The 20650-nt window shown below is 37.2% G+C and overlaps 1 protein-coding gene across 1 annotated transcript in view; it reads right to left on the minus strand.

Annotated features, from left to right (window-relative positions):
* ATG7 (autophagy related 7) overlaps positions 1–20650 on the minus strand; it is a 99304-nt gene that overhangs the window by 26507 nt on the left and 52147 nt on the right. Inside the window, exon 17 of the mRNA XM_087709116.1 lies at positions 14778–14900. Within this exon, the coding sequence (XP_087565242.1) occupies positions 14778–14900 (123 nt within the window). The remainder of the gene's footprint in view (positions 1–14777; positions 14901–20650) is intronic.

Below are 20650 nucleotides of genomic sequence, written 5' to 3' on the forward strand. Positions count from 1 at the left end.
CTAAGCATGGCAAAGCTTAAAGTCTTACATGTACTGATGGACTCCAAATCACATCATACTAATGGTTAGAGGTAATGTACCACAGTGCATCTGAACAGGCAAAAAGTAGGTAACCCAAATAACCACAAATAATTGCAAGTTTTTTTTAAAAAAAATCATTTAATTATGAATAAATTTTATTTTAGGCTCTGATTTTTAATACATGTTCTTCCTGCGTACAGTTCAAATCTGTTTTCTATATCACTTAACACCCCCAAGATTCACTCTAGTATTTATGAGTACTGCTCTACTCTACCACTGAAGTATTATTTTAAAAATTCCTGATTATTGCTGTTCTGAAGTATAGCAACCTATTTCAACTCACAAGTATACTCACAACCTGGAAAAAATGGCTTGATAGTTTATTTTTAATCAAGAGATATACCTCCTTGTAAATAACAGCAATTTTCATGGGGTTAGCCGTGTACCGATGTCATTTGGATTAACCCCTTTCTCCTCTAGTATGATGTAAGATATATAAATAGTAAGGGAAGACACTTTTGGTGGGCACTTTTGTTTCTCAAAGAAATGGAAAAACAGAGCTACACTGGCTTTATATGGAATGAGAATTTCCAGAATCAAACACATGCAGATTTCTAAGAGCCGTAAGTAACTAGAGTTCATATGTTATTTTATTTTGGATGGATTTATTTTGGAAGGCAATTGAAGCTATCTCACTGGAAGGAACAATTTAGTATGAAACAAAGCAATAATTTTGTATTTATACAAACTTGATAAATAAATAATAAATGCATTTGAGCAACTCTCAAGGATAAGAAAAGAAAAACTCTCCAGAAAAGCAAATATTGCGGAAGATGAAGAAAAACTGGGATTAGTGAGGGTGAAAACTAGAGTGAAGAGTATTCTCATAGATCATGCCAAGGATGTCAATGATCTGGAAAATTTGAATGTGCTCTATATAACACAAATCCTTGCATGAGTTGTCAGGGACAACAGAGCAGAAGTAATTGATGTTTTAAATATATAGTTTTGTGCCTGTAAGTGTAACATCACTATTAAAAAAAACCTTCGTTCTTCTAGTCTGTCCTATTATTACACTTTAATTATATTCCCCTCTGGAGGGAAGCCAAGCAAGGCAAGCTGAAACAAAGAGAAAGTATCTTGTTTCACATCAATATTGAATAGGGTTCTTTTTTAGCATGCTCTGACAATCAGTCCCAATAAAAAAAACATAAAAGCAGAAATAAAATAATCATTGTTTCCAGCTGTTGACATAGTAGAGGGGTACTAAGAGGCAAATAGTTCAGTTGTTACCTTTTGGTACCCTAACAAGAGCCAAGAATAAATCTAGATGAATGTAATATTTCTTCTCCCCTTCCAGTAGGGACAAAGTCAGGCAGATGCTTTCATTCAGGATTATTATTTCAGCACCTGCTCTGCAATCTAGCCAGCTAAACAAAAGTTATTATTTTTGGTTTTAAAAACTACAATGTTGAAACTTTTATACCAATCTTACCCAATCTGGGTCCTTGCAGCCACATTGAATTGCACCCTTCTAGTAATCATAATGACTGGGGATGATGGAATATGCAAGCCCAAACTGGCTACAAAACCAATTCATACAGATTAAATTGGGAAACAGTACTTTGTACTTTTTATACAACCTATGAAGAGCAGGTAAAAGTTAATAATATGGTAAAATTAATTTGAATTTAATTTTTTTATAATCTGATGTTTAGTTCAATAGACTTTATTTTTAAAAAAAGCATATTTATAAAATATACAAGACTCATACCCTTTAAGATTCATCAGAATTTTCAAATGAAAGTTTAAAATAAATTTTTAATTCATTTCAATAAATAAAATAAATAATACTTGCTTTCTCTCCTTATTATACAAACTAGCTGGTCATACCCCAACTATGTAATGTCATGGAAGAATAAAAATAGAAATATGAGACATAAGAAGGACAAGTGAAATAATGTATGGTGATATGAAAAGTTTTGGTTACAATATCATAAATGGATCAATAGGAAAATATTTGGTTGGAAGACCACCAAAGACTTATGTTCTAGCCTTAAAGATATTTTTTATAAAGTGATATGCTGTTAGTAAACCTGTTATTCATCTGAAAATACTAAATAAAAGCCAAATCTAAAACTATAATTAACAAGACTTTGAGAATTACACATCAGAAACAGTAATTTCCATAAGGTGAAAACTATAATATAAAGCATATTAAATCATACTACTGTTCTTATTTATGCAAGCAGAAATAAATAAAATTGTAATTAATTAACAAAAATCAAACACTTCTTCTTGTTAAGCAACTGCAGTAAGATGTAAAATGGTCACAAATGAAATGGTTACAGAGTAGGAGGGACGGAGGAGAAGAAGGGGAGAGGGAGGGAGGGAGGGAGGAAGAGAGTGGGGAGGGTGCAGCTGGTTGTTGCTGTTGTTTCAGGTAACTTTCTCTGATACAGCTTTACCAACATTATTCTCATTCTGGCATGCTTGGTTGTCAGGCACATGGAACTCACAGGTGAAACTCAAAAAATTAGAATATCACGCAAAAGTTGATTTGTCATAATTGTGATGATTATGGCGTACAGCTCATGAAAACCCCAAATCCACAATATCAGAAAATCTCCTGGTAGACGGCTGCATTGACCCTAGACTTAATGAAGCATAGTGGACCAACACCAGCAGATGACATGGCTCCCCAATTCAACACAAACTGTGGAAACGTCACACTGGACTTCAAGTACCTCTCCATTCTTCCTCCATACTCTGGGTCCTTGGTTTTCAAATGAGAATGCAAAAGTTGCCCTCATCAGAAAAGAGGACTTTGGACCACTGAGCAAAAGGACTTTGGACCACTGTGCTTCATTAAGTCCAGGGTCAACGCAGCTGTCTACCAGGAGATTTTGGAGCACTTCATGCTTTCTTCCACAGACGAGCTTTATGGGGATGCTGACTTCATTTTCCAGCAGGACTTGGCACCTGCCCACACTGCCAAAAGCACCAAAACCTGGTTCAATGACCGTGGATTACTGTGCTTGATTGGCCAGCAACATTGTCCTCCAGGATTGGACGGCCTATAAATCTATTTAATAAATAAATAAACTTCCTTGACCTGAATGCCATAGAGCATGTATGGGGCATTGCCAAGAGAAAGATGAGAGACATGAGTCCGAACAATGCAGAAGAGCTGGAGGCCACTATTGAAGCATCCTGGTTTTCCATAACACCTCAGCAGTGCCACAGGCTGATAGCTTCCCTGCCACTCCGCATTGAGGCAGTAATTGGGCCCAAAGGGGCCCAAACCAAGTACTGAGTAATATGCATGCTTATACTTTTCAGAGGTCCGATATTGTTCTATGTACAATCCTTGTTTTATTGATTGCATGTAATAGTCTAATTTTCTGATATTGTAGATTTGGAGTTTTCATGAGCTGTAAGCCATAATCATCACAATTATGACAAATCACAGCTTGAACTATCTTGCTTTGCATGTAATGAGTCTTATCTCATATATTAGTTTCACCTTTTAAGTTGCATTACTGAAATAAATGAACTTTTGCATGATATTCTAATTTTTTGAGTTTCACCTGTAGTTATATATGTGCATATTACTTGGAAAATGATTTTTTTAATCACTTTGCAAGCTGTTGCTAAATGGGGAGTGGTTATATTTTCAGTAGAAAGAAACATAGTTTCCTTATAATATATTACTCTATTGAACTTTCTATTTAAGCCTTGAAAATCTTTGTTAAAACTATCTTATTTTACGTAAACAAATATTGCAATTTTTGACTATTTAAAGTTGAAAGCGTTAATTACTATTAAGACCTTATTGACTTATTTTGAAAACACAACAACTGCCAGGCATTTAAAATATGAAAAAAATATAGAAACCTTTTTGGTTGTATCAGCAAAATCATGCTAATCCTCAAACTGCTTTTTAAATTAACAGTACTTATGTAAGAATATAATATGTGAAACAGTGTGTGGGAGATAAAGATAAGCATTTTTAAGAATAGAACTTCTTGGCCAGTGATAGCATAGAGAGAGTTAAGTGTCCTGATTATTATATATTTTCCTGGTGAACATTTAGTTTCTGTAAAAAAAAAGTTTTCAATTTATTATACTCCCTTGAATCAGGAGAGAGATATCTTTTAATGTATGTATGGCAACCTCTACCTTAAAGACTAAAAATAATTTTCTGGGGTTTTCCATCTTACTCTTACATTTCTTCTCCAGGTCAGAAAAGTTTTTCATCAACCAGCAGCTGAAAACAGATAATATTTTCCCTTCCATGTAATGTAACCTGTCTTTTTTAAAAAAATTGATTGCAGGACTAGAATGTATGGGGTTTTTTTTTGCGTATCTGGAAACAACTGCTCCTGGAAAGGGAAAACTATATAGTAGGAGATTAATGAAATTGCAAAACTCTGTCAAAGGTTCATTTTTAGTTAAATAATACAATTTGCTACCACACCAAGTTGGGACATCTGCTTGGCCATGATAGAAAATAGAGTATCGAACTAGACAGAAACACAGAACTGTGGATCAGGAAGAGACCACAAGGCAATCATTCCAACCTATTGCAATGTGTAAGAAAATAGAGACTTCACATATTATTGATACAGTTCCTTTTTAAATTACATTAGGCCTCCTAGCAACTAGCAATGTAATAAACAACATTGCTCTCTATTGCAGATATTTTCCCTTTCACCCCAGATTTCTAATTTACCCAGATTAGATGGCAATTTCATTGTCATCCTAGTTGATGGCCAGACCTTCCAGTTTTGTACATTTTGCAAGTTTGATAAGCAACTCATCAGTTCTGTTATCCAGACTATTAATAAAAATGTTGAATAATACCAAGTCAGATCCCTGTTAGCCAGTCAGTTGTGGATCCATTATTTTACATTTTAACAACATGATAATAAGAATGTCAAATAGAATCTATCAAACACTTTGATGAAACTAAGATTATACACACAACATTCTCCATGTCTTCTAGTGTATTTGTCAAAGAAGACAGCATGCATCTGAACTATTATTGACAAAACCACATAACTTTTAGCAATCATAGTACTGACTGTTGCATGTTACCTGGTTTTTATGTTAGGCTCCCTGGTCAGCAATTACTGGAATCCACACCCCCCCCCCTTTACTTGAAAAGGAGGGACATATTTGTTTTTCTCCAATCATTTGATACATCCCTTCTTCTCCGAAATCCCTTTCATTTAGACTGCTAACTAAATCAACAAGAATCTAAAGTGAACCTAAGAGATTATTTGCTGGTAGGAGTCTTTTTGATCCAAAAACATTCATGCTTTCCAGTTTGCCATTATTTACTTCAGTATGACTTAAATTGTCACATGAAAAGTGCTTTCTAAAGGCAATAGTCAATGGCAAATATGGATTTACAAGTATAGGAGTTGCAGCAGCACTTTCCTTCTTCTGGAAGAGATTCTCTGGTGATTTCCTTACTCAGGAATAACACGGTAGAACAGGGGTGTCAAACTCAAGGCCCGTGGGGTGCGTCGATGTGGCCCATGGGGCTGTTCTGGAAACAACAAAGGACTGGGTGGCGGTGCCTCTGCCATAAAAAAAGAGCTCTGTTTTTGCTGGCAGAGGGTTGCAGAAGGCTGTCGCAGGGAGACCACTTGGGCCACCACAGGCCACCCCGACATGAGTGACGTCGAGCTGGCCATGCCCCCTGGCCACGCCTTCCAGAGGTCAAACACAACCCTGATGTAGCCCTCGATGAATTGAGTTTGACACCCTGCACTAGAATATCCTGATCTTTAATCGTAGGAAAATGGTTGTAAACTAAATACACAACACAGGCATTGTTTCTGACTGCTATGTTGACAAACACCTATAATTTGATGTTGTAAATGTCTCCTATCTGCCCTATTAATATTCTTCACAAGTGATGCCAAATAGTTAAACTCTATACATCACCTTTTAGAAAAGAGCTCTAACAATATAGGAAAGAAGCTGTATGTATATAACCTGTATTCTATAGAACAAAATGGAACCAAATATGTAGGCTCCTTTCTGTACGACGTATTCTATGGGAGGTTGGATAGCCATGTCCCAGAAATGATTTAGCTTAGGTTCTTGTTGGATTTTGTGGTCTAAATCACTTTTTGCAACTCCATGATTCCATAACATTTTATTTGTATACTGAATATTCCTAATTCAACATGTTATCTGATGAAAGTTTAAGGTAGACATTTGCCGATTCTTAGGTTTTTTTACAGCCAAAAAAGGACACAATGAGGCTGAAAAAATGATGCCAGATTTATATGGATATTGAAAAAAATTGAGCAAGCTGTACCTATTATTATAACAAGAAAAGGTAGAATAACTCCATGCAGGAAAGCTTTGCTTCTACACTTACTTAGTTTTTCCTCCTCATCTCTGTCTTTTAAAACAAGTTCCATTTATAAATGTCCTATCAAATAGTACTCATTTCACTTTTCCAACAACTTATGTTTTGCATTGTTGGCTGGCTTTGTTCCATTTGGCTTCCAAACATTTGCCATGGTCTGGTGGTTGGCTTGTTCTCCATCTTTTAACTTTATAATCATAGTTTCTACAGTCTTGTTTTATTTCAGTGCAATAGTTGTCCAAGAGAATTGCTCAACTTAGTTGTACTGACCACAAACTAAATAGGCTCTCCCTAAAGGTTCCACACAGACAGAACAGATTAATTTCTACCAAGCCAATAATTTGAAGAACAAGAATAAAGGTATTGTCATCTGAAATATCAAATTACTGAAAGTAGTTCATAGGACAGAACTTATTATTCCATGATGTAGCTAAATTGAAGATATTTATGTTACTTTTATGGTCATTCTTACCAGTTTATCTGTAGGTCCAAGGTACTCATCATTCAAAAAATTGTCATTTTTACACCACTCCCAGCTTCCTTACTTCTCCCACTGCAGTGGCTACCACTTGCAGGGAACTTTTACATCTGATGATGATCTGTGATACATTTGTAAATTAACCAGCCACATTCTTCTTGTGTAATCTGAGGCTTGCTCCACTCCGCCTCTTGGGGAATTTGTTCATCATTAATGGACTTTGCGAAATGATTTGCTACTTTCATTATCCTGAACACTGATTCAGTAGAAATTTTTGTCTCACATTTAAACTCAATTATATCAGTGAGAAATGCAAATATTGTATCAATAAAAGTATTAAGTAACTAGTAACAGAACTTATAAATGTATGCTATGAACAGCATATTATTGAACATTACATATATGTATGTATGTATGTATGTATGTATGTATGTATGTATATGAATATTTATTTCAAAGACTCATTCACAAACTCTCTCTGTCTCAACAAAGTTAATTGTTTCTGTTTATAGAAGGGATACCCTCACAATACAGACATGATTGTGAAGAAAAATAACAACTTTGTTAGCCTTTTCTATAAAGAATAGCAAGAGAAAAGAACAGGTAAAGTGATTTCCCAAATATCTTACTTTCCTCCTGTCTTGAGAGTAGGAGGAAAACACAAAGCAGAGGACAACCAAATCATAATAGTATCACACCATGAAGTCCCCAAAAAGTACTGTCAGGTTAAGTACATATACAATGGGAATACTTATGGTACGTACATACATACATATATACATATGTACTTTATGGTCTGATGTGGATAATTAAAATACTCTTAAGTGTCATAATTAATCTTGTATGAATAGCAAACAACTTTAAACACCGAATGTTAATCATATAGAATTAATATTAAAAAACTCAATGTACAAGATGCAGAGTTGCTTTGAATAATTCATATAAATGATGTTATGAGTTTATGAAATCTACATCTGGAAATAATTTGTACAAATGAAACTATGACTTTCTCTTTCAGTCCCAAAGACCTTCAGGGGCTTATATACCATAGAATTATTCATTTGTGTGTTGATAAACTGTTCTATAATTTATGTGTTTAATTACAGCAAAAAATGTTGTAATTCTTACTTCTTGTTGCAATTCTTACTCTTTTAAGCTATTAACAGAAAGTGTCTTGAACAAGCTATTTATAATTTACTGCAATGGAACCTGCTGTAAAGAACAACAATCAACATAGAACATATATTTTAAGGAAATGCTTTTGCAACTGATTTGAATGAGATTTATTTTAAAAGGTTGCTTATATGAACATAAAAGATAGTCTTGTTAAAATGATCTTATTGCCAAAAGAATACCAGCAACTATAAAGTTTTATTGATGTTGCCTGCAGATAAATTATCTGTTTATGAGTATCAGTTGCAAACCAAGTTACATGAAATAGATAAAAACTAAGAACTGTTAATCTGCAAACAGAAGGAGCAAAGGAAGATCACAAGGGACAGAGAAAAGGAGCACTGATAAATTCACCTCATTGAGCAAAAAGGATCGTTCTTTTCCTACCAGGTTTAGGTGCTGGGTTTCAGTTTTCCCAAAGTTTGGCATTGGTCCAGAGTCCCCAGAGTAGACAGGAACATGGTCTTTGATACTCTGACTTGAGCCTGAACTTTGTGAGTGAAATATAATCTAGTTTCCAACTCTGGTTTTAACTGACTGGTGAATTGTTGGTTCCCTCAGAACTGTTAACTTGCCTATAGCCAATCTTCTCTACTATCTTACAGCCTGTGAGAAAATACAGGTTTGTAGTAACATACATGCCTTTGAAATCTTCTGTGAAACATATGTTTAATTATAATAATAAATACTGTATTTATATTTCATTCAGCAGCCATTTTCTGCCCTTGCACTCTGCCTCAAAGTAGAAAATTGGGACTTTTGACCATAGAATTCCATAATAGTTTTGTCACATATCATATTTATAAGTTTTGCGAAATCTCTTTTCTTACTAAACTAATTTTTACTGAACTAAAATTTATGCACTTCTGATTCTTCACCATGAAATTTCCCGTGACTCGACAAATGCGCGAACGTCAAAAGTGCGGCGAGAAAACTGCGGCGCTAAAACCGCGATGTCAAAAGCGCGCCAACAGCGCGCCGACAGAAGCACAATTTAAGTTAAGGTAAGGTTTAGGGTTAGGTTTAGGTTTAGGGTTACAGCGCGCTTCTGTCGGCGCGCTGTTGTTGGCGCGCTTCAGCGCTCATTCGTCGGCGCAGTTTTGTCACCGTGGTTTAGTCAGGCGCACTTTTGTCGTTCGCGCATTTGTGGTGGAACCTAAATTTCCATCAGCACAATAATTGCTTCTTTGAGTTAGGCTATGCTTGTAACATGGACAGTATCTAGTCACCTTGACTTTTATCAATCTTTTTTTCAATTGTCTTGTTTTTTCCATGAATCAAACTCATCTCCTTGTTCATTAGGACAGTTGCCATCTTGTTATGTGTCCAAAATATCTAAGTTTTAACTGCATTATTAGTACTTCCATTGGTACTCAATTATTTGTTTTTACAGTCCAAGGAATTTTATGTTTTCCCCAGCACTACAATTCAAAGAGATCTCTTTTCTTTGTTTACTCTGATACTTCTCAATTATTTGTTTTTCCATGTTTCCCAAGAAATACATTACTTTTAATAACAATTACCTTTGTTATAATATGAAAAAGAACTGCAGTTCTAAATATATAATCCAAGAGTCACTTGAGAAGCATTAGATGCTAAAAATGGGTGGGGGGGATGCTGGCAATATAGGACAGCCAAATTAAAAATTTAACACTAGACCCAACTTCAGTAAGTCTTTTTCAGACTATGGAGCAAAATACTGAGGCAGGGGGAGACAAATAGGGCAGTTCTGAAGGATAATAATGCATGAGGAAAACGTTGGGAAGATATTACTTTGCTATTTATGTAAAAAGCATTATTTAAAAACAGTATGAATTATTGGAAACATGAATCACAGAGTCACTGAAAATGATAAAACAAAATTTGTATGGAATTTTAAAATTTAGACTGATCAATACTTGGGACATAATACACCAGGCATTACTGTCCTTGAAAAGAACCATGTTTGGGTTATTGCTGTAGCTACCCCAGGAGATAGAATAATATTGAAGACAAGGAATGGGAAAGGAATACAGTATAATCCTACAAAAAATGCAAAATGGAAAAAACTGTTGATTAGGATATCTATTATTAGTGGAACTTCAAGTACAATATCAGAAAGACATAGAATTTGGGTGGGATAACCTATTAAAGCTCAACTACAAACAATAACACTAATCGGTACCTCACACATACCGTATTTTTGGAGTATAAGACACACTGGAGTATAAGACACACCAAGCTTTTGAAGAGGCAAATTAAAAAAAATTTTTTTGCACTCTGCAGACCTCCCAAAAACGGCCCATTTTTTTGCGAAAACGGGCTTGTGTTTTTTTTTTTTAAAAAAGGGCATAAATAGCCTTTAGGAGGCTTGTAGAGTGCTCCTGGGGGATGGGGTGGGGGCAAAATTAAGCAAAAAAAAAGCCCAGTTTTTTGCTCATTTCTGCCTTCCCCAGTCCCCAGGAGCATCTGAAAGCCTCCTAAAGGCTATGAACAGTCATTTTGGTGAAGGGGGTGTGGTTTCGGCATGCAAAAAATGCTGTATTCAATATATAAGATACGGCCAGATTTTCAGCCTCTTATTCCCTTTTACAATATTGTAATTCAATGTTTAGACTGTGTCATTCATATTTGGTGATTTTTATTTAGTTAAATGATCCCACTACATCTCCGCATGTTAACTAGAGTGTCACAATATTTACTAATGCTTAGTGTAAATCCTGACATATATAATTTTGAAAGAATGAATGAATAAAGGGAGGGAGGAAGGGAAGGAGGAAGGAGAGATACAGGATACAAATATTCAGTACTAACCAATGATGTTAACCATTCAAACTAACCATAATGTTGTACTACTAGTTATAAATGGAATTGACTTCAGACTCTCCCTCACATTTAGATGAATAAAAAGACAGATACTCTTTCAGAGAAGGCAATGCTTCTTACAGGACAGATTTTAAAACTAAACAGCCAGGCGTTCATGAGTCATAAGACTGTGGAAAAAAACAGCAGCTACCCATATTTTGAGGAGAAAAATGCACTCTAATAATGGCTCTCTGGTCTTTACTCCAAACCAATTTCCTGTAACAGAAATGTGAAACCTCAGTGAAAATAACTTTACCCAAACAGATCAGAAAAAGAGAAAGTATATTTCATTTTGGTCTATACCAAGGCCACATTCAGGGTCTAATAATAAACTATGAGAGACCTAAAAGCTATTTACAGTTGAAATTAGGACTTGATAACTTTTGGCAGCTGTTAGGACTTTTGAATCCTGCAAGTCCTCCCAAAAATGCCAGGTAGTTTACTAGTCGAACAACAGCATTCACATAAGAACCGAAAAGTGATGGTCTGTAGATATATTTTGTTATTATTTGATTTATATGAGTGCCCAGTTCACAAATTGAGACTCAATGGCTAACACCAAAACAGGACCAATAACAAAGAACAAGAATGAACACACTGCCAACTAGGGCCAATTCTTAATCATTCAATATTCCAAACACTCTAAACAGCTCACCCAGCATTTTGGTTCAGGAATTGGTGGACATCTGTTTCCAAAAACTGCTTACCATATACTTTTACTAAGTTCCTGAGAAGGGCATGAAGGAACCAGTGTACCTCTATTTTGCCTAGCATCAGAGATACTGATATCATGGCTTAAATTAATCAACATTGGCTTTTCTCATGTGCCACATAATGGAAAGAAGCCAAGAAAGCACAGGATCTTCCAAACTACTTCAGAATGTTTCTCAGGATATTTGAGGATCCATTTTTATGCTTTGCATAGGTTGAAAATAAATGTATCAAGAGTTGAATCTGTATATTCCTACCTGACAGATTAAGGTCAAGATTAGAGTCATCCAAAAAGAATATAGGGTAGGTAGAAATTTTTATGTAATCATATTTAATAACTTCATAAAAACAATATATTTGATCTATCAATTATTCATTTTGTGAATAAGGGAACACGACTAAATAACATGATTTTTTTTCTTTATACAGACAGCTGTTACAAAGTTAATGCACTTAAGATATACCTTGATTAAGTAAAGGAAATACTGAGTGCCTAGAGCACCAGTGGAGGTCCGATAAATCCGAATCGAACCGAGCACTCTTAACAACCTGCACCAAGGATTACATCAGGGCACTTAGGGCAGCAAAGAGATCTTATATTGCCACCTTGGTTGCGTCCGCCGAGTCCCGTCCAGCCACCCTGTTTAGGATAACTCGTTCCCTCTTAAATAAGAGGGATACGGGGGACCCCTTGCAGGGTAGGGCTGAAGACTATGCCCAGTTCTTGGCGGACAAAGTTGCTCGGTTTCGGTCGGATTTGGACTCCACCTATGCAGAGCCAGCCGTGACACGAGAGGACGATTTGGTAGACCATCGCTGGGTTGAGTTTCAGGATGTTACCCCCGGGGACGTGGACAAGGCCATGAGGGCTGTGAGTGCCTCCACCTGTGTACTGGACCCGTGTCCCTCCTGGCTGGTTGCTAACAGCAGGGAGGTGACACGGGGCTGGATCCAAGCGGTTATTACCGCCTCGCTTCGGGAGGGGCACTTCCCCGCCGCACTTAAAACGGCGGTGGTGAGACCCCTCCTGAAGAAACCATCTTTGGATCCAGCTATACTTAACAACTATCGTCCAGTCTCCAACCTCCCCTTTATTGGGAAGGTTGTTGAGAAGGTGGTGGCCTACCAGCTCCAGCGGTCCTTGGAGGAAGCCGACTACCTGGACCCCTTCCAGTCCGGCTTCAGACCTGGTTACAGCACAGAAACCGCTTTGGTCGCATTGACCGATGATCTCTGGAGAGCCAGGGATGGAGGCCACCCCTCCATCTTGGTTCTCCTTGACCTCTCGGCGGCTTTCGATACCATCGACCATGGTATCCTTCTGCGACGACTGCGGGAGGTGGGGGTGGGAGGCACTGTTTTGCAGTGGTTCTCCTCCTACCTCTCGGACAGGTCGCAGTCGGTGTTGGTCGGGGGACAGAGATCGACCATGAGGCCCCTAACATATGGGGTGCCGCAGGGGTGGGTCCTGTCCCCCGTACTATTTAACATCTACATGAAACCGCTGGGCGAGATCATTCGGAGGCACGGGATAAGATACCACCAATATGCGGACGATACGCAGCTGTATCTGTCCGCCCCGTGCCAACTCAATGAAGCGGTGGACGTGATGAACCAGGGACTTGAAGCTGTTAGGGACTGGATGAGGGCTAACAAGCTTGTACTCAACCCAGAAAAGACTGAGTGGCTGTTGTGTTTCCCTCCCAAAAATTTGGCTAGTGTTCCACCACTCAGGCTGGGGGGTCAAATTTTACACCCCTCAGACAGGGTTCGCAACTTGGGAGTCCTCCTGGATCCACAGCTGACCTTTGATCACCACCTGTCGGCTGTGACCAGGGGGGCATTTGCCCAGGTTCGCCTGGTGCGCCAGTTGCGACCCTACCTGAACCGGGAGGCTCTCACAACAGTCACTCGCGCCCTCGTGACTTCTAGGCTGGAATACTGCAATGTGCTCTACATGGGGCTGCCCTTGAAGAGCACCCGGCGGCTTCAGCTAGTCCAGAATGCGGCCGCGCGAGTGATTGTGGGTGCACCTCGGTTCGCCCACATAACACCTATCCTCCGCGAGCTGCACTGGCTACCTGTTGATCTCCGTGTGCGCTTCAAGGTGCTTCTTACTACCTACAAAGCCCTTCATGGTAGTGGATCTGCGTACTTGGGAGACCGCCTCCTGCCAATTACCTCCTCTCGACCCATAAGATCGCATAGATTAGGCCTCCTCCGAGTGCCATCTGCCAGCCAGTGCCGGCTGGCAACTACGCGGAGGAGAGCCTTTTCAGTAGCAGCTCCGACCCTCTGGAACGATCTCCCTGTGGAGATTCGTACCCTCACCACCCTTCAGACCTTCCGCACAGCCCTTAAGATCTGGCTATCCCGCCAGGCCTGGGGGTAAGACCATAGTCCGCCCCCACCCGAATGTTGTATGAATGTTGCTTGGTTTTAATTATATATTGTTTTTATGTTATTGTATGTCTTCCCCTTCCATACAAGTTGTTAGCCGCCCTGAGTCCCCTCAGGGAAAAGGGCGGCCTATAAATAAACTCAACTGAAACTGAAACTCAACTGAGTGTGCTACACTAGCTATTACTTACATTGTGCACTTGGAATACATGGAATGTGTGGTGGTGGGGGGCAGTGCACACAAAAAGGGTAACATGATACTTTTGAGATAAAAACATGAAAAATTTGTGTTATCCTATAACAATTATTTTGATAGTAGTTAATAATTAAAATGCCACATTTTACCATAATAGTGGCACCAGAAAAATCACCAGCAAATTTTTCCTTCAGTCATACCTTACACTCACTCCCATATTGACTCATTGAATATTTGCCGTATAGTTGTTTTCAAGTCCTAGTGACGTTATAGATAGATGACTCCATATATGCAGAATTAAATAGAAACTGTTTGCTGTTTAACTTGAAAATAATAGTGAACTGAATCCACTGTGGGCGGTGGATATATGGTTTAATAATCTGATGGAGTTTTAAGAAAAAATGAGTTCTAACTGCTGCATTAATCTGATTCATCCAAATTATGTGAAAATATTAATCAGTAAAAAAAACCAACCTAAGTTGTTATTAATTAATGAAGCTGAACAGCAATAACTTGTTATTATAAATCTTACTCTTATTTTCCTTTGTTTGACGAAACCTTACCTCAGCAGCTTGAGTCTCCTGATGCAACAAAGTCAGACCTGTAAGATCTTCTAAGAACGAATGGGAAGAATTAAAAACCTTGGCTAGGAAATTAAAGCCTTCTCTTTCATACTGGTCAAGGACCTGTCAAAAGAAAGCACAACAATCAGAGTTTTTGAATATGACTCTTAATATAAATTTACAAAGAAATTGCAGCTTCCTATTTACAACATGCAAATATTTGTGTTTCTGCTAACAGAAACACGGAAGTTCTCTTTTATACTATTTAAATGAACGATGGTATGAATCCCAAGTTTTTTCACTTCAGCTTAAACAAAACACATTCACATTCTTTGTATATGATCTCTACATTAACATTCAGTCATATTTTGGTGGTTATTCATTTCAAGAAAACTAGCAGTTTGGACAATAGCAATCTTTGCTTGCCTGTTTCTTTAGGTCAGGCATTGCTAAAATCATGAATTATGAGGAATTTTCCCTTTAACAGAAACTATTCATTAAAAAAAAAAAGATAGAGTGAAATCTCCCAGCATATTCAAATCAAGGAATGGGAGGGTTTTTTTTTAAGCAGAGGATACAAAGAAGATACTCTGAGATTTTCATATCATCAATTAAGTTCTAGAGACAAACCCAATGCCGTTTGCCTATTTTGTAACACATTAGAGGTTCTGTATCAGGCTTCTAATCATATGGATCCATAACAAGAATAAAGAGACAACAAAACCAAGTAAACACAAATAAGTTAACAGTTATTTATCTGTATGAATTGCTACTGAAATATTCTAAAGCAGAGTGAAATGAAATGTAAATATTGAATTAAGAAAATGTTACAGTAATGTTGTACTGTAACATTTTCTTATCTGCAACTGCTAGCAGGGTATATTCATTTTTTTATGGAGTTACAGAAATAATCATAAAAAGTACAAGATGAATCAGGATGTGGCTAATGCTGACTTAATTGTGATATTTATTCTGTGTTTATGTTAATTTTCACAATGGATAGACATTTCTTAAAAGCATATAATAAGCCTAATATAAGGCTGGTCTCTTTTAATATTCTTGCTATGCTCTCATTATATCTGGTCATTTTTTCCCCAGAACAGCCCCTTTCACCAAGGATTTCTCATGACGGGTACAGAGCCTGTTCGATAACAAACTACTGCTTACTACTCCTTCCAGGACAAGCAAAATACAATCAAAGTAGTATTATCACAATAGCCATCCATTTCTCCTCAGGGAGCAGAGCCAGAAGTGCTCTTCCAAAGATAGAACACAGACTGCTCTTATCTGCAGACAGACACACACATACACACTCACACACTCACTCACACACAGACACAGAGAGAGAGAGAGAGAGAGAGAGAGAGAGAGAGAGAGAGAGGGAGGGAGGGAGGGAGGGAGGGAGGGAGGGAGGGAGGGAGGGAGGGAGGGAGATTAAGTTTAATTTTGGCAGAAACAAGAGAATTATGAGGGACAATGTAAATTAGGCCTTCATGAAAACATTTGCCTTTAGAAAAGCCTTGAAAGTGATTATTAAAAAGATTGTGCACATACATTCCAAGCAACAAAGATTTTTAGGGGGGAATTAAGGTAAGGAACTTAGGAAAAGTTAACTTTCATTTTCAAAGATCTAAGAAATGAATATTAGAATAAGAACAAATGGCTCTCCATGACTGCAGGAGGTGATATTTGGGTATTATTTATTTATTTATTTGATAAGAGTATTTACTGCCAGTCTCACCTGGGACTATTCTAGACAGTTTATGAGTCTTGTAATTTATGACTGCATTAAATTGAAAACTCTTTGAGGAATGTTTAGCAAGAATAAATTGGGCAACCCGAGTGTCTTATCAATGTTCCCTCTAATTTTTTTTCAGTGTGTACAGAAAAGTATAGTATTTGAGCGGCACATTTTCATGCCTGAGCAGTGAGCACCTGAATTTTTTTCACAGATGTCAACCAAGACAACAACGAAATCAGTGTTATTTGAAACTCAAAGTTAAGTTTATTCAAGGTACCCGCTTAATTAAAAGTGTATATTTTTACTCCCAACCACCTTATGAAAGACAGCTACCTATTTTGAAATGCAATGTACAAATTCAGTAAATAAAAATAAATTCTGCATCAATTTTTATATACTACTAAAAGAACCACAACCTAGAACTGCTGTTGCAGTCTTACTGCTTCCAAAGCTATGTGTACACATACTTGTCACAGAATCTGTTAAATGCCATAAAGAAAGAAAGAGGGGGAGAGGTGACAAATAAAATCCAAAATATCCCAAGGTACTGAGAAAAATTGATTTGCATTTAGATTTTGTAAAGATGCAACTTCTAATTGTGACATATGACTATTCAATAGCTACTGCACATATGATATGCATACACAATATCGCACATAATTTCATTCCACTGAGCAGTATTTCAAATGCCAGTTACATATCCTATGCATACTAGCATCTATGATTTATTCCGCACTCATATTAGACAAAAGTTATGAAAACTGCTGGGTTTGTTATACCTCCACTGATACCCAAAAGTTAGTAAACCTTTGCAACTAGCTAACACAGCCATTGCAGTGTCCAGTGTAATTTCTACTGTTCTTTTCATAAAACATGTAGAATTCCTTTACTCTGCCACATCAACTGCTTAGTGTCTCTGCATGTTAAAATTTCCATCCAGCTGCCACATTGGCATGTTATTGGTTTACTGGGTCCAAGACCGTAGCTACCATCCTTTATGTGGACTGCAAGGGAATCAAATTGTTTCCAATATGATAAGAAAGACTCCTGCAGAGACTCTTCTAAGATGAAGAAGCCATTTCAAAGCCAAAGAACCAGTGCTGTCCAAAGATGTTCTTTGTGCTCATCTGGCTGGCATGACTAAATGCCAAAGGGGCACAGAACGCTGTTACCTTCCCACCAAAGGTGGTCCCTATTTTTCTACCTGCATTTTTACATGCTTTCGAACTGCTAGGTTGGCAGAAGCTGGGACAAGTAATGGGAGCTCACTTCATACCACGGCGTTAGGGATCTAACCATACTTAAAATCTAGCCATACTTAAAATAATTTTATACAAATAAGATTTCAAATATGATTTGATTTCTGCATACTAAACCTAACATAATTTCACTGGTAGTAATTGTGAATCGACTGCCCTCACAAATGAACTTCAGTGTCTCTCCTGATACCTTGCTGAGTAAATATTCCTAAAAGACTGTATTTCTCTGAATATATTTTTCATGCAGCAGATGTTCATAGGCCTGTTTGGTTTATGAGAGAAATGCATTCAATTGATTGTTGTTCTCTGAAGCTTTTTCCCCCCTCCTCTATCTCTCTCTTTTTAAAAACTTCACTGAGTATACTCAGGTCAAGGAAGGTTTTCCACTTCCTTTTGGGAGGATCCATCAGTTTCCTTGCTAGTGTCAAAAGCAACCAATGCATGGATTCTAATAGATGCTTATAAAATTCTGAAATTTTGCACTGAATAATTTCCTTGATATTTGAGGAGGCGGCAGAAAAAAAAATCATCCTACAGATCTCTTCAATAGGTATACCATTTGCCTAGAATGGTACATCCTTCTATAACTATAAAAACATCCTTGAGCACATCCTTCTATACCTAAATTGTCAGGATGAAGATGAATGACAGGCCCAGCCAATAGAGATCTACAAAGTAAAGTGCAAAAGAGGGATGGATTTTGTTTATGTAGCAGACTCCCACAGAACTGTCTGATAAAATCTGGGCAGACTGGCATTAAGACTGCCTTGGGAAGCACCGGATACCTTTCAAAAGGAGGGATACTTGAGTTTGTTCATGTGCTATGATGCTTCACACATCAGATGCAGTAGTGGACTGAAAGCATTGTAATTACGATTGCTAATGATAGCACTATCCTGCTACATTTGCGTAGTCTACTGAAAATCAAGACCACAATGGATTTGCTATCTTACTCACTGTAGATTAAAGGAACAGACCCCTTCTGAAGGAATAGCAGATTACAACATCAGAAATATAATGTTCAGGTATGGATTTTCCATAAAATTCCAAATGAATATGATTCCACATATATATTCATGTCAATATCTATAAAAGTATCTGGGCAGCACTATTTGATATGAAAAAATATAGCCTCTTTTGTGAGGTTTGAACACTGTACTCAAATAAACTAAAAGCTCTGTTGTATGGAGAAAAATTATTTTTACTGAAGTATAGAAACAATGTTGGGCAGTAGGCAATAAAATAAATGTCACACAATTTGGAACTATTTTTCTTTTTGACCTACTTGGACTCAGACAGTATAGGGTTATTAGAGCAATTTCCTCAGTGCCAACAATGGGGCAGCTGAAATCTGAGAACCCTCTCTGAGTTGGAAAATTCAGAGACAGGAGAGCAGCCAGACAATTTGGTATGTAGGACATAGTAGGAGGCTTGGAAGAATACAACGAATATATAATAACTTCAAAAGTTGCCACTCTAAAAGCTTACTCCCGGAGATTGACTTGAAAATAAGTAGAATTAGTAGAATGAATGCAATGGACCTGTTAGTGGGGGCATGACAATTACTGTGTCTTTCACCAAGGTTTTTTTTTAAAAAAAGCAATCATATTTGCTTATCTGAGAAGAAAGTTTGCTCCAGAAGTGAAATAGAATCTTAGGGCCATAACTTGGTCCTCCATCACATGAATAGAAGACAAGATGTCTTCATGAACTGTAAAGAGATTTGAAGGAAGCTGAAATAAGATTAAAGGAAGTATGTAAAAAAAAACCAGGCAAATCACTAATGGCCACTAAAAATTAATTGAAGGAGTTTGTTGAGAATTGTGTTTAGTCACATGACATTGTTGAATAGTGAGGCTCTTAAGTCCTAGAAGGTTCCAAAGGCAACATACTGTAAGTATTGGTGTGTGTGTGTGTGAATAATAAAGACTCTGAGGTTACAAATATGCTACTTTTATAATTGTACAATTATGAATAAAACATTAAAGATTTCTATAATTTTCAAGAGCAACCTATAAAATTATCAGTGAGGTTTGTAATTGAACTATGATTCCAGTTACACAAAATACAGGTTGTTATTAACTAGTAACAAGCTGCATTACCTAATAATTACAGCAATTATACAGACAGAGGGGTCTAGTTTGCTCATAGCACATTGTCTGCACTTATATGCTATGCCCAAACAAGGCTTGTTTTTAATGTAATTTGTCAAACAAGCTATAGGATGAATTCACACAATAGGGCTGAAAACCATGGCTCTTCCTCTTGAGCAGCATGGCTAAAAACAACTTTGATTGCCTTTTCCCCAATATAAAAATCTGATCAGAAGGATGCTATACAAAAATGACAGTATTTCAGATCATCAATCATACAAAAAAAAAATCACATTAGAGCAATGTACGAACCCCCTCCAACTGAACATACCAAAGTTGTATATATAACTATTTTCACAATAGTTATATTCACTTGGCATTTCATTAAAGAATCACATTAACTATATTCCCCCTAGTCAAATATTTATCAGACATGACTTGTGTCAGTATTTATTATAGTTGCAAATGTGCACACAATAATAATAGCAATACAAAATTAAAGCTTATAAAATAAACAGTTGGCCAGGTACAAACAGGAAACAGGGAGGGAAAGAAGATGGGTTTGTGTTGAAATACTCGGGTACTTACAGACCAAAAGCAAGCAATGGCATAATTTTTGGCTGTATTTCTCTAGCATGTGGATTTAGAACTGTCTCATTTCCCGTAATTACTATCTTAAATAAAAACAACCGATGAATAAAAGAAAATGCTCTCAGAAGATGCAGCTATGAAAACTTATTGTTATTAATCCATTTCTAAGAAAGCAGGAATTTTTGATAA

This window comes from Thamnophis sirtalis, unplaced genomic scaffold (assembly GCF_051295495.1).
Source record: "Thamnophis sirtalis isolate CommonGarterSnake01/CBP01778 unplaced genomic scaffold, rThaSir2_p1.2 scaffold_3, whole genome shotgun sequence".
NCBI classification, from domain to species: Eukaryota; Metazoa; Chordata; class Lepidosauria; order Squamata; family Natricidae; genus Thamnophis; species Thamnophis sirtalis.